We start from the raw sequence: 19,316 nt of genomic DNA, 5'->3' as shown, positions 1-19,316 counted from the left end.
AATTACCTGGCATAGTTCGTAAGTTCAAAAGGTATTAAGTTCAAAGCTTGAGACCTGCAATCCAAGCAGAAAAAAATAGCAGCAGAAGATGGTTTATGATGATTTAGTTATCTTTAAAACAGATTATATTCATGAAGCCTAAGTAAGCTTAAAGAAAATTGATGGGAATACTGCCTTTCGGTTCACATGGTTTAGTTATCCAATGTGCAATGAAGTAATGAAAGTGGGGGGGGGTGAAAAGGAGGGGTACCTCACAGAAATCCTTGAAGTTTTGATCACTGAATCTCTTCAGTTGTCAGGAAGCTCATGAGATTATTTAGTTCAATGTCCCTGCTCAAGCAGGGTCAGCTAGAGCAGATTGTCCAAGAGCACATGCAATTGCTTTTTGAGTATCTGCAAGGATAGACTCCAAAACCTTTTCAAATGTTTGACGACCCTCACAGTTAAAAAAAAAAATACTCTTTCTTGTGTTCAGAAGGAATTTAATGTTTTATTTTGTGCTTATTGCTTCATGTCCTGTTGCCTGTAAGTGCAGTCCATCAGGCCCCACAAACTTATGTGTGTCCAGGTTTTTTTTAAGCGTTCCCTAAACCTAGTAGTCCTCCACCAAAGGTATGTCTTCCTTGCTTCAGACTTCCTCTCTGATCTCAGAGGCCTGGTATTCCTGAAGGCTGGTCTTACTGGTAAAGAAGGCATTAAATGTCATGGTGTTTTTTCATGTCTTTTGTCACCAAATCCTTTTCTTCATTCCACTCTGGGCCCACATTTTCCCTAGTCTTCCTTTTTATTTCTTGATGCCCTTAATGGCCCTTCCTGTATTCAAGTCCAGGTTGGCTTTGGCTTTCTTGCCATTATCCATACAAGATCATACAGCGACTCTCTACTCCCCTTGGGCTGCGTGTCCTGCTTCCAACACTTGTACACCACCTCTTCATGTGTTGAGCTCCTTGCTCATCTGTGCAACCTGTGCATGATTTCTTGAGTGTTGGGGTGGATCTTTCTTGAACTTGTAGAATCCTTAAGTATCAACCAGTTCTCTTGGGGCCCTCTTCTCTCCAGGGAAGAGCCTGCCAAACAGATTCCTGAAGATGTTGAAGTCTGCTATCTTGTTATCTAGGGCTGTGATCCTACTTGTTGCCAGATCTCCAGATCTCCAACTCCACCATCTCATGGTTACTGTAATCAATGCTGCCTCTGACTTTTGCATCCCTGGCTAGAACTTCCTCATGTGTAATTGTCACATCCAGTATACTAACTTCCTTTCTGGCTCACCTGGATCAGGAATTTGTCATCAATGCACTGAAAATCTCTTCAGTAACTGGACCCCTGTTGTTTTGGGTCTTGTCCTTTCAGCAGATACAGGGGTGGTTAAAGTCTCAGGTGAAGTCTCTGAATGTGAGGCTTCTTCCAGGTGTTTGAAAAAGACCTCATTTATTGGGATGTCTGCAGCAGCCATGCAACAGCATTCCATCACAGAATCCTGTGCCACCATGTCTTCGTGATCACAGGGAGATCATAGATTCTAATCCTCCTGTTGGGTCCCCATGCTGCAGGCACTAGTGTAAAGGCATTTCAGAGAGGCATCTGGCCAAGTGGTTGGACTTCATCTTAAGTGTCTTTTCCAACCAAAACAATTCTATGATTCCCTACAACAGACTTGAGATCTTCCCCATCAGGCTGCTGTGCAGGCATCTCCTTCTGTATATGCCTGTGCTCAAAGGGATGCCACCTCAGCTCTGGTTTCCTTTCTGCTCACAGCACCCTATGCCTTTGTCCCCAGCTCCCTTAGTTACTTGTTGGGGAACTGCTCCCTCCCCTGTGGTTTTTGGTTTGAAGTTCTGACTACTAGCTTGGCCAGCCTGTTGGCAAAAGTACTTTTTCCTTGTTTAGATAGGTGGATCCCCTCTCTTCCAAGAAACTTTTGTAGAAACCAAAGCCCTGTTGCCAACAGCAGACAGTTGTTGGTCAGTACAAAAATAGCAGCTCTTGTTGCAAAGAGGGGATGGACTGCACCCCTATCTCTACTGGGGGGCCACCTAAACCCCAGAGGGTCTTGCCTAAAGCTTCTAGGCAATGTAATTCCCTTCTTTGTGTCCTGCTCCTCTCAGGAGTTGACACACTGGAAAGACAGTAACCCACAAAGTGCTTGGAAGCCATGGCCCTGTGTGTCCCAATTCTTTCAATACTCCATTTTTAAAAGCCTTGAGCCCCAGTTGTTTGAGAGCCTCTGCTGTAGCTATCAGCCAATGTCTTGACATCCTTGATGTGATACTTGCAGGCAATTAATCCTTTATATTACCTTGGTCTGCCTAAATCTGCTTTGGACTGGTTTGCTTAAGTTATACAGTAGAGCCTCGCTTCCTACATTTAGGAGAAAAGACTTAGTTTCAAGTTTGAGCCACTGTTCTTCAAAGAGTAAGTTACTTACAAGTAGTCACTCCTTCTGCATGTGTTCAATAACCTTGTTTTGATTTAGCTTTATTAGATTTAAAATCAATATTGCTTTTCATACCAATGACCTAATCCTTATTAAAGCTCTGCCCTGACAACTTTCAAAGTTCAGCAGTTTCTTTATAAGCCTATGAAAGGGCTACAGCTTTGAGCTCTTGTGAAGAAAGGAAATGGATTTATTTACCCATGCTGGATTTAAAACCAGTTCACTTTTTTTTTTCTTTTTTTGTTCCCAGTAAAAATCATAAGCAGTCTGAGGCAGAGAACGATGAATTTTATCTCTCAAAATATCTGAACCTGTGTGAATTATAGTGAAAATTTTACTTTTCCCTTTGTTTTAGCAGCCACTTTCAAAGATGTTCACTGCCTCTAGCTAGGAAGATCTGGTTAGAACAATGCTCTTGCACTTTGGCTATGTACTGATGCTGTGTGTGTCCTCAGTCTCCTCCTAACTGACTTCATAAGAGTGCAGGTTTTGGAGGAATCTTTCTTCTCTTGACAGATAAAATTCAGGGGGTGATTCAAGAAGAAGCTGGTCGAAGAAGGTAGCATAAACCCTCTTAGAGGGCTTGTGTCTCTCTTACTGTTTTTTTCAGAATGTAATTATGAAACGTATTGATGGTTATTATGCTTCTCCTGTGCTGGTCTGTGAATGGAGTAGCATTCATAAGAGTGCAGGCACAAGAGGCTCTTATTTCTTTAGGGGGAAAATCAAGTGCAAAATAAAGGGGCCATCACTATTTAGGACACAGGATTTCATAGTGCCTAGTGCCAAGGTTAACCTGACTTTTCCCTTGAGTGGTTATTTTGGCCCTAGTTTATGAAATCAAGCTATAATTCATAATTCTTATTGTGAAGCTGGTTCTTTGAGGAGAACAGAGTGAACGTCATTTGTGACCAGTTACCTTTTATTTATCAGTTAACCTCTGTGTTGTTTTCAGATCATATCAAAACCCAATGAACCAGCTCGCCAGCATGAAAGCCATCCTGAGGAGACAGAAGAAGAGTTAAGGGAACACCAAGCCCTTTTGGAGGAGCCATACAGTGACAGAGTCACAAGTCAAAAGGAGGCCCCAGGGCTGACCAACATGGTGCAAGTGAAGCAAGAGCCAATTGAGAGTGATGAGGAGGAAGCAGAGCCACAGCAGGAGCTGGAGTCTGGGCAGAGGCAGGCTGAGCAGGAGCTGCTCTTCCGTCAGGTGAGTTCTCAAAATACTAAGTTTGGGACTTGGTTCTTTCTAGAAGATTGTTTGGTTCTTGGTAGTCACCTTGTACTGTTCTGGGAGAAGCTTAAGAGGAACAGCCTCTTGAGGGTTTGCTACATAAAGAAACCTGCAGGTAAATTCAGTGCCATCCTTCCCTGGAGTCAGTGGCAACTCAGAAGTCTGAGGGAGGAGAGTCTGGATCACCAGCACAGAACACAGTGTGTTTGCAGACACTGAAGCACAATCAGTTTATTTTCTTTGGGAAGACAAATTGTGTCTTAACACTTTGGAGGACTAAATAATAGCAGAGGATTTTATGTTTTAAAACAAATTGACTGCCTCAGAGAAGGGCTGCATAAGGGAAGGAGGGATGAAGTTTGTTGGAGGGAGTTCCTTATCCAGAACTGCAGATCCCAGGGTTTACAGCTGTGCTTACTTTTGTGGGTAAACACCAGAGGCATGTGGATTGTAAGTAATAAATCCCATAACAGTATAGCATAGCATAAGCTTTCCAATTACATGGCAGTCTCCCAGAAGCTGCCTGTTGTGGTAGCAGTAATGAAGGTGAGAAGGTTGCAAATCTCTTAAAGAATCAGTGCTCTGCTCATCTTGGCAGCCCTTAGCGCTCAGCATCTGACTGTATCTACAGCCGTGCGTCACCCCCTCACAGGCCCTGCAGCCCAGAGCAGGTTGCTGTAGCCATGCCAGGTGTAGCTCCCTGAGTAAATCCCCAGCCAGTAGCTAGGGAAAGGAGCTGGTGCTGGCTTTGCAGTCTCAGTGTCCATGGATCAGTGATGACAGGCTTGTTCCCTGCAGTCCTTTCCACGTCGCTGCTGTCTTCCTTCCAGCACAGGAAGTACATGGAGCTGTTGGAGCAAATCAAGTCTAAAGGAGGCCACAAAGATGTTCAGAGAGCTGGAGCAACTCTGCTATGGGGACAGGCTGAGAGAGAATTGGGATTGCTCAGCCTGTGGAAGAGAAGGCTCCAAGGAGACCTTAGAGCACCTTCCAGTACCCGAAGGGCCTAGGGAAAGCCTGGGGAAGGACTTTTTATAATGGCATGAAGTGATAAGACAAGGGGGAATGGTATGAAGCTGAAAGAGGGGAGATTCAGATGAGATATCTGGAAGAAGTTCTTTGCTGTGAGGGTGGTGAGACACTGGCCCAGGTTGCCCAGAGAGGCTGTGGCAGCCCCATCCCTGGAAGTCTTGAAGGCCAGGTTGGATGGGGCTCAGAGCAGCCTGGTCTAGTGGGAGGTGTCCCTGCCCATGCAGGAGGATTGGAACTAGGTGATCTGTAAGGTCCCTGCCAACCCAAACTATTCTATGGTTCTGTGATTCCTTGCATTGCAGAGCTGACTCTCCTGCTCCCTGTGCACACCCCTGGCTGTTGCTCAGAGGCCGTGTTTTCGATTCCTTATTGAGCAATTTTGTCATAGCAGCCCTGCCTTGAAAGATGACTGCCATTGCCAGCTATGCTTGTACAAAGTGTTACTTGGTTTATACAGTCACACCTGAACCTCACTACCTTAGTAGATAAATACATTAATTAAATGTAACATGATGGACCATGGGAATCCTGTTACTCTCCAATTGCAGCCCACCACCCCCTGGCCTAGTCCTGGATGCATGCTCACACCTGAGTAATCTTAATAATATTATGTCCTCTGCAATTTTTTGCCTCAGAGAGGAGAGGGAAGAAAATGGGCAGTAAAGAGTAAAAAGGAAGATTGTTAGGCTGTGGTTGCAGTGTGAAAAGCTCTCTCTTCTGACCAACAGCCTGTCCAGCTGCTGCTGTGGCTGTGCAGAAGACCAGCTTGGTTGAAAAGGCCCTCTTCTGTCTGAGGTCTGGTTGAGCTGGACTTGCTTCCTGGTCTGATGCATCCACCTCTGCAGCAGTGGAGAGACACAGGGAGAGGAGGAGGAGGATGTGGTCAGGCCCAAGGGGAGGATGGGTCTGCTTCTTACAGTGACCTTATCAGCTTGCATCAGCTTCAGGACTGTAGCTTGAACCTGCTGCACCTGGCTGACTTTGCTCTAGGAATGAGCACATCTTCATTTGCTGCATGTGCTGATTTATCAGGGATAGCATTCCAAACCTGCAAACCTGATAAACTCTTCAAAAACCCTTTTATGAAGGCTACAGAAAGAATTTCAGCAACTACCTGCTTCTTTTTCCTACAGCAAGCCCTTCTGTTGGAGCAGCAACGTATTCACCAACTGAGAAACTACCAGGCATCACTGGAGGCAGCTGGCATGCCTGTCTCCTTTGGAGGCCATCGGCCCCTGTCCCGTGCACAGTCCTCACCTGCCTCAGCCACCTTCCCGATGTCTGTCCAGGAGCCACCCACTAAGCCAAGGTTCACAACAGGTAACGTTTTGTGGCACTGGAGGCCTTAGTGGTGGGGTTGTCCATATAATTTTGCCTTATGTTGAACTTTTTTGCCCTGTCCCTGCAAAGCCCTCTGCTTGAGGGCCATGTCTCAGTTGTGTATGAGCACTCCATAATATCCTGTCTTCATCAAGGATTCTGTTATCTTACACTGTTGTTCTGCTTGTCCCTTCCCCAGAGGGACAGACACCCTACAGTTCAGACAGAAAACAACCTGCAAAAGTCAATAGAAGCCTAGTGCAGTATTTAAATTATATATCTAATAATAAAGTAACAAAAAGAATGAGTCGTATGCTGTGACAAAGCTGATACAAGGTGGAGAGAGGCAATGTTCTTGGAAAAGGCCAGTGTGCCAAATGCAGTATCTGTTGGATATATTTTCTGCACCTTCTCTAGTCCCTGCATAATCTCATGCTATAAGTTATCCATCCCAGGCTCAGTGCCAGCCTACCCCTCCTTCTGTAACACAGTCTCTACCCAGGAAAATGAGGTGAGTTGATATTTCAAGTTGTCTTGAGTAGACAGACAGACTGAAGAGTGTTTTCTTATCTGTTCAGTCTTCAACTCGGAGGAAAATTATTAATGTAATTCTGCCTTTGCCTAGTGAAAACCACAAGTTAAAAAAGGTGCTAGTCTCCCCACAAAGATTAAAGGCCAAAAATAATTTTTCTTCCTGAATCCTAACAACCAACTTCTTTCCACCAAAGTCCTTTCTGTTTATTCAGTAGCCTTAGTAACAGATGAAAGGTAATTTATGTGCAACTTCTCAAGTCCTACGTTGGGTATGATTAGGCAGACTTATTTTGAAGTCCGCCTTCTTCCCCAAATGTCACACTCTGTTTTGTGAATGAGCATTTAGCGATGTGATGTGTGCTCTGGGAAAGGGAAGGGGGGGAAATCCAGCATGCCCACATAAGAGTAACTCTTGCTTTTGTTTCACTTTCCCTTATCCATTTATTCTTATTTAACCCAGAGTTTTTGCATCGTTAAAGTCCTCACTGTGAATTGGGTTTATTTGCAGACATGGATGGTGTAGTAATAGGGATATGTTAGATATGGCTTTGCTCTTCAGCTGCTGGCTGCAGGGTGGGAAGCATGTGTGATAAGCTCAGTGAAATCCCAAGCAGTCTCTCATTTTTGCAAATCAGCCCTTTAAGTCTATTTGTTCTTAATATTGAAACCCTGAATTTTAGCAAAACTCTCTTTCTAATACAACCAGTTATAGCAAGATTATTTTAGATTCTAGCTTTTGCCAAGGATACAAAGAAGGGTAGTCCCCTGGCTCACTGTCACACAAGATGAAACTTGAGCAGCTAAGACACTTAGATTCAAACCTTGGTGCTTTAAAAGCAAGAAAGCCTGGCCCTGCTTTAAGAGATTACTCATTTGTTCTCTTTCTTCCCTTCTCCTCTTCCAGTATTTAAGTTGCCTTGTCAATCATACACAAGACTTTGAACTTACAGTAACATTTCCTACCAGAGGATATAAGTTTGACTTAGATATGTGCTGCCTCTGAATTTCATTTAAAATTACAAGTAATGGTAAAAATGCAGATTTTAAGAACTGTGCTGCAAAAGGCACTGTTACAATGTTATGATTTATTTTCCTTGGAGGCTTTAAAAAAAAGAATTATAAGTGGTGTAAAAGAAGAGGTGGAATATCTCATTGCTTTTATATAGCATTGCCAGTGTGATGATATGAAGAGTGCTTAGTGTAGTTCACCTGTAAAACATCTTTTTCATGGCATTTACCAATGTTAAATCTCCAAGGGCTTAATTTTTCCCTTGTCTTCTAACTCGGGCAGTTCTCTAGAAATGCTGGTGAACATCTATTGGCACTAATAAAGGTGCAGAGCATGAAGGTGAGTCCTTTATACTAGTCCTATAACTAGCCTTTCATCTCACATAAGGGGTGAAGGAACAGTTTAATTAACAGTCATAGTTGCTTAATAGTGGCAGCAAAAAAAAGAGCCTACTGCTCTGGTCATGCAAGCACCAAGAGAAAAGGCAGGTGCTGGAGCTGCTGAGCACATGTGTGCAAGCTCAGTTGCTAATGTTTTCTTGAAGTTGTCCACGGTGTGTCAGGGGATGGTGTTTTTTGAGATGGATACAAAAGCTTAATCACTAGGATTGAACTATTCTTTGAAAGGCAGGAAATTAAAGTTGTGGGTATTTTGCTATGCAAGCAGTGCTAAAGTACATCAGGCTTCTTTTTCACTAGGAAAATTCATCTGTTTGATAAGTGGCTGCTTTGGAGACTGATCTTAACATGATTATGTGCTTTGGATTTCAGAGAAATTAAGATTTGAATTGTTGTGATCATTCTGGGAGAGGACAGAAAAAAACAGACCTCATTCAATGGCCCTAACGAAGCCAACCATGATCATTTTAGACATGAATGTGGCTCTTAAGAGATCATTTATTGTCCAACAGACAAAGGAATTGTTCATCACTTTCATGTTTGGATATTATATAGAAAATGCTAATGCTTTCACTGGACAGAGTTAGGACAAGACAGTGGGAAATTCTGGGATTTATGTATAATTTATTTTCCTGTCTTTCTCATTGACCAGTACCTGGGACTTCAAAGGTATAAGGAAAGAACAACATAATACACTGCTGAAACATGATGTGCATTACCCCACATGAAAGCGAAAACAGTACCCTTCCTGACTTCTTCAAACAATCAGTTTTATGTCCTGAAGCATGACATTTAATTTTCCTTCCTACTAGCATATAAAAGAGAGTTAGTCCTTGAACTTGCCCTTGCTAGCACAAGTAGCCCCCTTGACTTTAATGAATACCTCTGCCTGCACTGCTCTACACACTTGAATAAGAATTCTCAGGTTAGGCCATTAATTTGCATAGCTCCAATTATCCAGTCTCTGATCTCCTGTAAAAATGGTTCCACAAATTACTCTGATGTTCTGCATTAAAGTATTTTTCATTTCTGATGAAGGCATTTATTCTCTTCTGTGCGGAGAAGCGTAATTATCTGAACCTCAAATCATATGTTTGTTCTGCCAAGAAAAGCAAGTTGGATATGCTTTAGTGCTGACCTTTAAAAATTATTGTCCTCATGTCTTAGAGTATTGCTTCCAGCACCACTTAATTTGACTTGTAATGGCCAATGTAGCTTTGTATTTTAAGCTTAAATTGCCAAGCCTTCCTTTGTGTGCGTGTGTCTTCATTGGATGTCCTCAACCACAGGAAGGAACTTGGAGCAGTTCCTTCTTTTCCAGTGGTTTAGTTTGTAAAAAGAAGAAATGTTGAGTGATGTGCAGTTGCAGAACAGAAGAACTTCACTGAGACACTGCTGTTATCATTGAATCTTTCGGAAAGGAGAAACTTTATAGATGAACCAAATTCTATAAACCCCACTATAGCCTCTGTTAACAAATAGAGATGAGTAAGTGCCCTACCACCCACTTCTCTAAAACACTTTCTTTAACCACACATTGAATAGGCTCAGTTACCAAACCCTATTTTAGATGCACACGTGTGTTTTAAACACATGAGGCTTTCCAGCTCTTGAGGATATGGATGAGGAGGTCCCAGGTGAGTGTGTGCCTGGGATCTCACCCACAGCTACCTATCTTTGCTCTCATCAGTGCAGCACCGAGTAGGATGAGCTGATAAATATCACAGCCTACTTCTGAATTGACACCAAACTTCCTCCCAAAAACCCCAGGAGATACCTGGCAAATCTGGTTGCACCATAGGAAGACAAATGAAGAATGTGAGAAGAACATAAGGTCAATTAAAAAAGCTGTTTTTTTCATTTGCAGTCATCTTTGGTTTGATCTTCTGCCCTGCCAGGTGCTAGGGTTACCCAGCTACGAATTAGAGACCATGATGGAAACTTTTAATCTGGTTCACATTGCCTTATATATGTACCTTGAATTGCATCATGATAGTTTTTCAGGAGTTACTGTTTAAAGATTTTTGGAAAACACCCTTTAAAAAGAAACTTACAATACAGATGCACGTATCAACTATTTGCATTGTCTGTGAAATCGGCTTTGCTGTGAAATCAGTATAATTCACTGCCAGGTTATGCCCTGTGAGCAGTGAAAATATTTGTTAGATCAACAGCATTAAGCATCATCTGGGATTCCAGGAGCTGAGCAAGAAAAGGCTGCATGAAAAGGCTTGGTTGCTTTTCCACAAATTTATGAACTACCCTCAAATTTATCTCCAGGTTAGAGTGACCTTTGCAAGTGAGGTGCAGCTTCTTGTTCATAGCTTTCCTATGTCATATTGTGTTTTTCCCATTTCCGTTGGTGAATTCTCTTGCCTGTGCTCCCTACAGTGTGGCTTTCCCCTGCCCTTCTCTTTAGCCATCAACTGAATGCCTCAACTGCACCATCTTTTAGCCTTTAGTCTATAAAGTTGCTGCCCTCAGAGCGTGCAGTTCTCACCCTGCTAATGCCAATAGCAGAGTGCCCATGGACTAAAGGGAGCCAAGGTTACACCTGGACAAGTTTGCAGCTGTGGTGAATAACTTGCTGCTTGTACTTCTTTTTACTCTGAATATATAAGTTTGGGGACTTGAAATTAGAAGAACTTTAAGGTCCCTTGCAACCCAGGCCATTCTGTGGTTCTGCGTTGAATAGATTCACATGCAGCTTTTGGCTTTAAATCTGTAAAGCCTAGTTGCTGTCCCTGTAGATCTGTCTGAAAATCAGAGAAGACAGAACCACATTCCTTTCTTTAATATGAATGATTTAGCCAAACCTCACACAGTCTAATATGGTCTCGGGGCACATCTCCGTGGGGTTCTCTTGGGTACAAATACTTCTGTCAAAATGCACGATGTCCCCTGAAGATGAGTTCCCTTCAAAAATAGATTGATCTGGGCTAATTTAATGAACTTGGACTTGGGGGTTCTCATGGGCAGCCAGCCTCACCACTGGGCTCCAGCTTCTTCTCAGGTGACATCTACAGTGCTTGCCTTTGCCCAGCAGCTCTTTGTGAAGGTTGATATTGTGAATGAAACGTGAAAGGCCTCTACAGAGGAGCTTTGCAGCACGATCTTACTTAGCTGAACTTTGGCTAACCCAAAGGCAGTCAGTTAACCCATGCTCTGTTCTCTTCCTAGAACTGAATGTGGTTTTGTTGTTTTTGTTTTTTTTTTCTTTGTGCTCACCTACAGCAAAGCAAGGAATTGCCAGATACCTCCCCTAAGGCTGAATTACTTGAAAGTGTCAGTGCCAGGGTTGTCCCCAGAGGTGAGAGCCAAATTTTTCAGTGGCAGAACATGCCCACACTCCATCAAAAGCTGTGATTGCAGCTTGAGCCAAGCTTGGGTACATGCAGCAGCACAGCTCTCACCTCCAGGCTGTGTGTCCATGGATGTTCTCAGAGTCTGGTTTCTTACAAGCCCCTTTGAACTCCTGCAGTTGCAGATCCTGCTGTTTTATCAGGACTTGAACTTGTTACATGAAAGCTGGCTCTCCTGAGCTCCTAGATCTGTGTTCATGCTGCAGCATAGGTTTGCTCACCTGGGATTTTGGAGGAGCCCAGTGGTAAGGCTGGCTGGTCATGAGAACTCCCCAGTCCAAGTCCATTAAACTGGTTGGGGTGCAAAACCTTGAACACTGGGATCTGGGAACAGCCCCTACCTTTGCTACTAATCCAAAGGCTTTGGTCTGCTCACCAACACTTTTGGTTTGCAACTTTATACGGTGCCTTCTGACATTTCCTGCAAGAAACCTTTACTGCTTGGGGTAAAAAAAGTCCAACCCCATTTGTTCTGTTTTCTGGAGCTTCTGGCTGAAGGGAACAGTAGATTTAAATACTGGAGTATGGTTCTTGCTTAAAGTGAAAAAAAAAGATCTTTTGTCCCCAGGACTGCAAAGCTATGAGGACCTGCTGTTTTCCTCCAGTGGAACATTGGCTATGAAATCATAACTCCCCTTCCAAAAAATGTACCCAGGCAACTCTGGAGCATGAATCAAAGTCACCTACACTGTTGTCATGCCATAAATACTTGGTAATGCAAGGGGATTTAGCTGCCTGACTCCCACGTTCAAATGAAACAACACTGCTAAATACCTGCATATCTTGCTGAATAATTATGCCCAAGTGTGTGCTAATAGCCTTAATTAGTGTGTTGTCAAATAAGTGTGAGGCAGAAGGCTTTAGCACAAACTGTTTTATGAAACCTAGTGCTTGCTAATGACTTATTCCTTCTGTTTTTTAGTCCCTAGTGTTGTTATTATAAAAAGATACAGCTGAAAATTTTCAAGTCGGTCCCCCCTGGATCACATTCTTACGCCAGCACTTCTGTGCTTATACTGATGCTTGCAGTTGTCACTTTGGTCACTCTCATAACTTCACCCTGCAGAGATGTTGTTGACTAATTTCCATACCAGCTGAGGATTTCCAGAGGAAGGGATAGTTACAGGCTTGGAGCTGTCTCAAAGCAGCACCTTGGAATTTATCTTGGAATTTCATTTCTTTGAGCTCTGTAGCTTTGTCTAGAGGAGTTCAGTTGAATATAAAAAACTGTAATAAAAATAATAATAATTTAAAGAACCCAAAACAAACAAAAAAAGCAAACGCTTTTTTTTTCCCTGATGTATGTATCAATTTTTATATATTTTAATTTTTTTTTTTTTTTTTTTTTTTATTGTAATGGAGAGCAATTTTGTGATCTCTGCTGCAGGCCTTGTATATGACACCTTGATGCTGAAACACCAGTGTACCTGTGGAAACACAAACAGCCACCCTGAGCACGCAGGGAGGATCCAGAGCATCTGGTCCCGGCTCCAGGAGACGGGTCTCCGTGGCAAGTGTGAGGTAAGTAAAAATACCAGAGAAAGAGGGAAATGAGGTGGTGCATAGAAGCAAGGCAGAATTTAGATCTGTCTGGATGATTTGACTGCTGGATTGTTAACATTTTCAGAGGGGTGATTTCTTGTCTGGATGATAGTGTATGTACTGACCCTGCAGCTTGGGCTGTTGATTGCAGCCTGGATGTGCAAACTTTATACTGCATCCTAGCTTGGTATTTTTGTAGCTCCAGCTGTTGGCAATGTTTTGCCATATGTGGACTAAATTTAATCCATTCCTAGATGACTGCTTATGCTTGTGTGTGTGTTTTTGTCTGTCAAGAGTACTTTTCTTTCAATCTGATTTTGTTCCATTGTGCTGACCTTTAGAAATGTCATGAAACATTGGAGAGTGCTCTTGCCCAAGTTTACAGTGAAGCTGCTTCTCTAATTTTTGGTCCAACTCCCTATAAACTGCAAGTCCCTACTAAGCACTGGATTTTGAAACAGTCAAAGATACTAGCAAGATCTGAAGAGACCATGTTACTTGCTTTCACTCCAATCATAACCACAAAAGCTGTGGAACAAGAACACTATTTCTGTAATTTAATAACTTTGTTAATACTCTTTGAAGTAATGGTCAAGCTACAGTGAAGATACTGTCAAAAGAATGAGGGTGGGAGGGTGTAACAAAGCCCTTTCAGCACAAGAGGTTAAATGAACTGCACGAGACATCCATTTTTAAGACCAAGGCAAATGAAGATAAAAGCTTAGATACTGAAATAAAAAGACTAATGATAATTGTGATTAACAATTAGTTTTCATAAATGGTAGCAGTGATGTGCTAATCGGTTCTTTAAGCGTTTGATGGAACTGAATCACACAGTATATTTCAGCATCTGACTAGAAATACTTTCTGAGCAATCAGAAGAGATCTCCACATGGTGGCAGCATTGCCATTGCCTGAAGTTTCCCATCATACCCTTATTTATCTTTGAAGAGAACAAGGAAGAACTTCAAACCTGTGTCTAGGGAGAGCTGTTTAATTTCATTTTCAGATTATTGTTTGGGCTCCCCCAGAAAAAGGAGTTTCAAAGCAGGAGTGGAATTGTGCAGTGCTAATTGCCTTGCCTCCTAGACTGGTGTGACAGATGTTCTGTAAGGTGTGGAGCTCTTCCTTGAATGATTCCAGGTTGTGTCCCTTCAGTTGGTGTTTTCAGTTCCTCTTGCAATTGGTGGTGTTCTTGAAGTTCGTGTGCTTCTCACCCGGTTTCCTTTTGGGCATTGGTGATACATTGGTGATACTCAGCTGCATCTTGACCGTTCGTTTTTCAGAAAATGATAAATACATGCCTTAATTCCAGTGTTTTCTTCTTTGGCAGCTTTCTTCAAGGTCTGTGCTGCCATTCATCACCTCTAATTGCACTTCTCTCTCTAGTTGCTTTTCCTTTACCTCCAGTGTCTCCTGCTCCTGCATAGACCTGCATTCAAGTTTCCTTCTTTATCTTAACTCTTTGCATGGCCTTTCCCTGTTTCTCTTTCTTCTTCCTGCCTCCACACTACACTCCTGTTCTTGATAGGGTTTCCTCTGGAGCCACTCTTTTTACTTTCCACTCTCTTTGACCAACAGAATTCTGTTCTCTGCTGCAAAGCCATTCTGTCACTTCCTTGCTCCTTTCTGAAGCTCCTGAGTTAGAACCTTTACATCAGGTGCACTTGCACAGCAAGGGGACAGCTTTTTAGGCATGAATGGGTGTGAGCTGTTGGTATTGCCTGGGATGATGGACTTGTCTCCTACAGGAATTCTCCTGTGGGAATGCTATAGGCTTAACAGGTAGAAAGCTCCGTCCTGTGTGGCATGCTCCATTATGTGATCAAGTTAGAAGGAATTTTGAAGTCTGGTCCAATAGTTATGGTTATTTTTAATAGTTGTATTATTTTTTCCAATCCTCCTTGCCTCTGCCAAATCTCCATGTGGGACAGCATGAGCTGCATGAGCTGTGTCCTTTGTCCCCACCCACAATAGTGTGTGTGAAATGTGCAAACTTTATTTGAGCTCTTCATATGAGGATGACACTTAATGCCATTGCAACCTGCTATGTATCTACAGGTTTTTAATGGATTATTACTGCTCTATCTGCTTAGCCATGGCACAAGCACTCAGAAAGAGATGACTGTTTTCCAAATACATAGCAGGTCTGCAGCAGATCATCAGCAACAACCTGGATTATAGCACTCAGAAATTTGCCGGGTTTTACACCTGATTTTTTGCTGAAGTCCTGTTTTATTCTTTCTTTTTTTTTTTTTTTTTTTTTTTGAGCTGGTCTTGCTGACGGGCACATCTGTGCACTCTCATTTTTATCTTCAGTCTTGCAGGTCAGTTGTCCTCTGCCTCAGACATTATAAGCCAGTTAAGTAAGCCTGAGGGCCTGATGTGAAAATTGTTTGTGATTATGTAGTTTAATCAATTTCTTTCAACTCACATTTGTCAAAGGACAGTTTGAACTTTGACATTTCTGTATCCTCATGTTTCCCCTTCATTCCTTACCAGTTCTTTGCTGTGGTCTGGCCGTGGGTATAGTTTGATCCTGTTGGTTGCAAGTAGTTGCTCAACACAGATTAGAAACACAGCACCCTATGTAGTAAATAATCCCAGACACACTGAGAGATCAGACGAGACTCTGCTGGATCCCTGTCCTCTTCCAGAAGGAGTTTAACATTCTTCTCTTGACCCCATGCTGAAAACAAATGCCAGCTCTGCTTTTTCATGCAAGCACAAGCAATTCTCAGTGTCTCTCTCCTGGAGATGTCCTTAGGTGTTCCTGTTGCACACGTGCCCCAAAGCAGAAGAGGGCTCAGAGAGAAATATTTTTATCAGGCATGCAAACAAATGCTTGCCTTCAAATTTCAGAAATGAACTAAGTGAAAACTTGTTTGAATCAGGCAGCCAAGAGGTTCCTACAAAACCTACCAAGTGCCAAGTTCCTACCATTGCTCTCAGAAACAAGAGTGATGATCCAGAAGGGGCACAAATTTTCTTGTAAAACAGAAGAAAACCACATCCTCCCCAACTCTCGTCTTTCAGCAGTGACATGGATATGTATTTGTGAAAGTTGTGCAAAAACAGTTTAGTGTCCCACTGAGGCGAACGTGTGCACTGGATTTGGGGTGAGATAGGTGAGAGTATGGCAGAGCTGCAGGAGGTTAAAGATGACCCTTTGGAGTGAAAGCAGTTGTCCAAATGTAGTGAGAGTTGTGGTTGAGAGTACTGTTGGTTTAATTAAGTGAGCTGTATAAAATATGGCAATTACTCTGGTGTACATTCAGAATTTAAAAGCAACAATTAGGCTAATTGAGGCAATCTCAATAAAAGGTTCTGCCCCCCTAACAAAAACCCACAATCATGGTGCAGAATAATCCTCCAGCCTTCATCAAGAGCAGGAGGAAATTGATAGGGTTTGCTGTGTGGTTTGGGGGTAATAAAATCCCTGGGCTTCTCCACCAGGATGAGGAAGAATGAGTTCCTCAACCCAGGTCTCTCTCCAAGCATTTCTTGGCACCAATCCTGCTTTGTTTAAAGCATGGGGACTGGAAGCTGAAGGTTAATTACAGCTGCAGAGGACTGACATGAAAAACCAGACCCAAGGCCGGGCTGTATGTAAGAGCAGAGCAGTGTCCCTGGCATTCCTGGCACAGCATCAAGCGTGAGTCTGCTTGTAGAACAGGACAGATCCAGAGAGCAGCTCGGTGCCCAAAGTTTCCCATTGCAAATCACTGAGGGCATGCAGGAGGTGGTGGTGGGAAGTTGGTCTCTGGAGAGAAGCTTTATAACTGGTTTTGTGGCTTTTTTGGGGCCCCAGTTGGAACAAAGTCTGGCTCACTGTTCTGCTTGAGATTCATATCCTCTCCTGGTGAAAGATCATAGGGTGAAAGGGTGAATAAAAAGCAAGCTATGAGTCTGGTGGGTTTTTTTTTTTGGTTGTTCAGAATGCAAAGGAGAAGCTGGAAATGGATGAAGAGTTGCAGGAGGATGTGTATAAAGTAGTGGGAGAGGACAAGTGGTGTGGTAGTCCAAAGGTCAGGTTTTGTGCAGGAAGAGGCATGAAAGAAACAAGGAAAAGAGCCATCTAGTTTATTGGGATTAAGAAGCCAGCTCCTGAGCTAAATAGCTGGGGTTTAGGAGCCAGGAGGGAAGTCAGGAAAGACGGGGTAATATGTAGTGAGCAAGCTCAGCAGGCAAGGCAAAGCCTCAAAGATGAAAGAGTCATGATTTCTGAACTTTTAGAAAGTGAAGAACTGCTCAAATTAGGAGTGGGGATATCAGGCTGAGGTACAGACTAAGACACAAATTGTGATAGGTAAGGAAACGGGTGGGGATATCTTGTGTTCTCTAGCTTTATTTTGGGGGGATTTAATTACTTTTCTCGGTGTCTTTGTGTTAGAGCTAAGGACAAAGCTTGTGCATGGGCTGGGAGATGAGAAAGGTAAAAGGCATCTCCCATGTTTCTAACCAGTCAATTCTTTCTAACCAGTCAATGCTTACCATGACATTTGTGATATATATTTGTGCCAGTAAGTAGTAACTTTTTCTTTGAATATGTTGAGGTGTAGAAAGAATATTAGGAAAAATTTCTTTACTGAAAGAGTGGTCAATCACAGGAACAGGCTGCCCAGTGTGGTGGTGGAGTCACCATCCCTGGACATATTTAAAAAACATGTAAATGTGGCACTTCAGGATGTGGTTTAGTTGGCATGGTGGTGTTGGGTTGACAATTGGACTTAAATGGTCTTACAGGTCTTTTCCAACCTTAGTGATTCTATTCTATGATTCTCCTTACAGAAAAGAAGGAACTTCTAGATCCACTCATAATTTCCATTTGGTATGGGTGTCATGTGGAGGGGAAGGGTGACTTTGATGCCCTCCTAAAGTACAGGGAGCTTGGCTGTTTTGGTAAGGACACCTACTTTATAAATGGGAGCAGCCCTTCCCCATCTCAGGGAGCTGAAGTTATTCATATCCACAGAGGAGCTGGTGTGTTACTGCAGCAGGCAGCCATTCTCCCAGTGTTCCCACATAATACCAAAAAAATACAAAATCCTTTTTCTGCACATCCCCTACATGGAGCAGCTGAAAACGGGTCAGTACATCTTGTTCAAAGAAAAAGAATTGGCATATGGGTAAAAGGCTGTAAGGGAGGACTAAGGCTCAAAATCAAAAAAGGAAGACAGGATAAAAGTTCAAGGGGGATTTGCCAGATATTTCCATCCCTTCTGGGTCTAGGATTTTTTGTGATTATTGCATCTTTAATGGGATGCTGTATTTTTGCCTCCTCATTAACCTCAGGAAATGCAAGGTGGTGGAGCAGAGCACAGAGAAAATGAAAGAGAAACTGGAGAGCAGGAGTGCCAGAATTCAGGGAGGCAGAGTGCACAAGTGCTCCTGCCATGCTTTGATTCCTGCTGTCTTGTGCCTCAAATGGTTTTACAAACTGATTTCCTGTACACTTTGCAATGTGTGATGGAGGCTTGTGCCCTGGGTTTGACTAAAAAAAAAAAAAACAAAAAACAACCAACAGACAAAAAATCCCTTGACTTTCTTCTGTGGGCCAGGGAAGGTTTGGGAGTCCCCATGGCCCCAGAATGCACTGGCCATGCTAGATTTTGGCCTGAGAGGGTGACATGGGGCAAAGGCAGGAGGTGCTTGGCTGTAAGTGCTGATGACTTGGAAACATCTTGTTTGTGGCACCCTCCTGCAAAGCAAGCAGCGTTCTACAGGACTTTCAGAGCAACAGCAGCTCAGGAACAGGTAGCATGGTTTGACCTTCTCTTTGAACAAGTTCTCCATTTTGAAAGTCTGTTCTTTTTAGGAATGTGATTTCTTTTTTCCTCCCCTTTTTTTCCCCCCTTAAAGCTATCCAGAGTTTTTTGTTCTCATTAGAAACTCCACTTCTCCAGGAACACACAAGCTTTCAAAAAAGCAGCTGGCTTTGATGAAGGCCAGGGTGGAAGTTGTGCAGGAGGTGTCATCCAGGGTGGGCTGTGCAGCAGGATGCTCGTTGCAGCTCATGTCTTGGGTAACCTTGGGACCTCTGCAAGAGGCTTTCAGAGCCTTCCAACATTTTGCTGATAACTATTTATATTTTAGTATCACTATTGCAGAGAGTAATAATCCTGTCATTCCTTTTGTAGGAAGCAACCTCTTGAAATGACAGCTCCTTTTAAAGTGTTTTAGACCAAATCATGACAAAAACATCACATAGTACTCTGCTTTTATTTTTTGGAGGCAAGGGAGTGCACGTGTGTTTCTGAAGCAAATCAATCCTTATTTCTAAAAATAACTTCTCTTCTTATGGCCACCTCTTGACTTGCCCAGCATCAGAGCTTTCTTAACGTGGTTCTTATTTCCCCTGCCAACATTTTAGAGGCAGTCACAATCTCCCAGTAGAAAAGGTGAGGTATTTTTTTTAAATGCCAGGAGCTGGTTGTCTTCTCTG

At 42.9% G+C, this 19,316-nt stretch overlaps 1 protein-coding gene across 14 annotated transcripts in view; it reads left to right on the top strand.

Annotated features, from left to right (window-relative positions):
• The window catches only part of HDAC4 (histone deacetylase 4), a 258,653-nt gene that overhangs the window by 194,928 nt on the left and 44,409 nt on the right, over positions 1-19,316 (top strand). For all 14 annotated transcript variants that reach the window (XM_071747136.1, XM_071747134.1, XM_071747132.1 and 11 more), the window contains 3 exons: positions 3,393-3,650; positions 5,840-6,026; positions 12,717-12,850. In XM_071747136.1, coding sequence (XP_071603237.1) covers positions 3,393-3,650; positions 5,840-6,026; positions 12,717-12,850 — 579 coding nt within the window. The remainder of the gene's footprint in view (positions 1-3,392; positions 3,651-5,839; positions 6,027-12,716; positions 12,851-19,316) is intronic.

This window comes from Heliangelus exortis, chromosome 6 (genome assembly GCF_036169615.1).
Source record: "Heliangelus exortis chromosome 6, bHelExo1.hap1, whole genome shotgun sequence".
NCBI classification, from domain to species: Eukaryota; Metazoa; Chordata; class Aves; order Apodiformes; family Trochilidae; genus Heliangelus; species Heliangelus exortis.
Note: the sequence above shows the minus strand (reverse complement) of the source record. Positions and strands in the feature narration are given on the sequence as shown.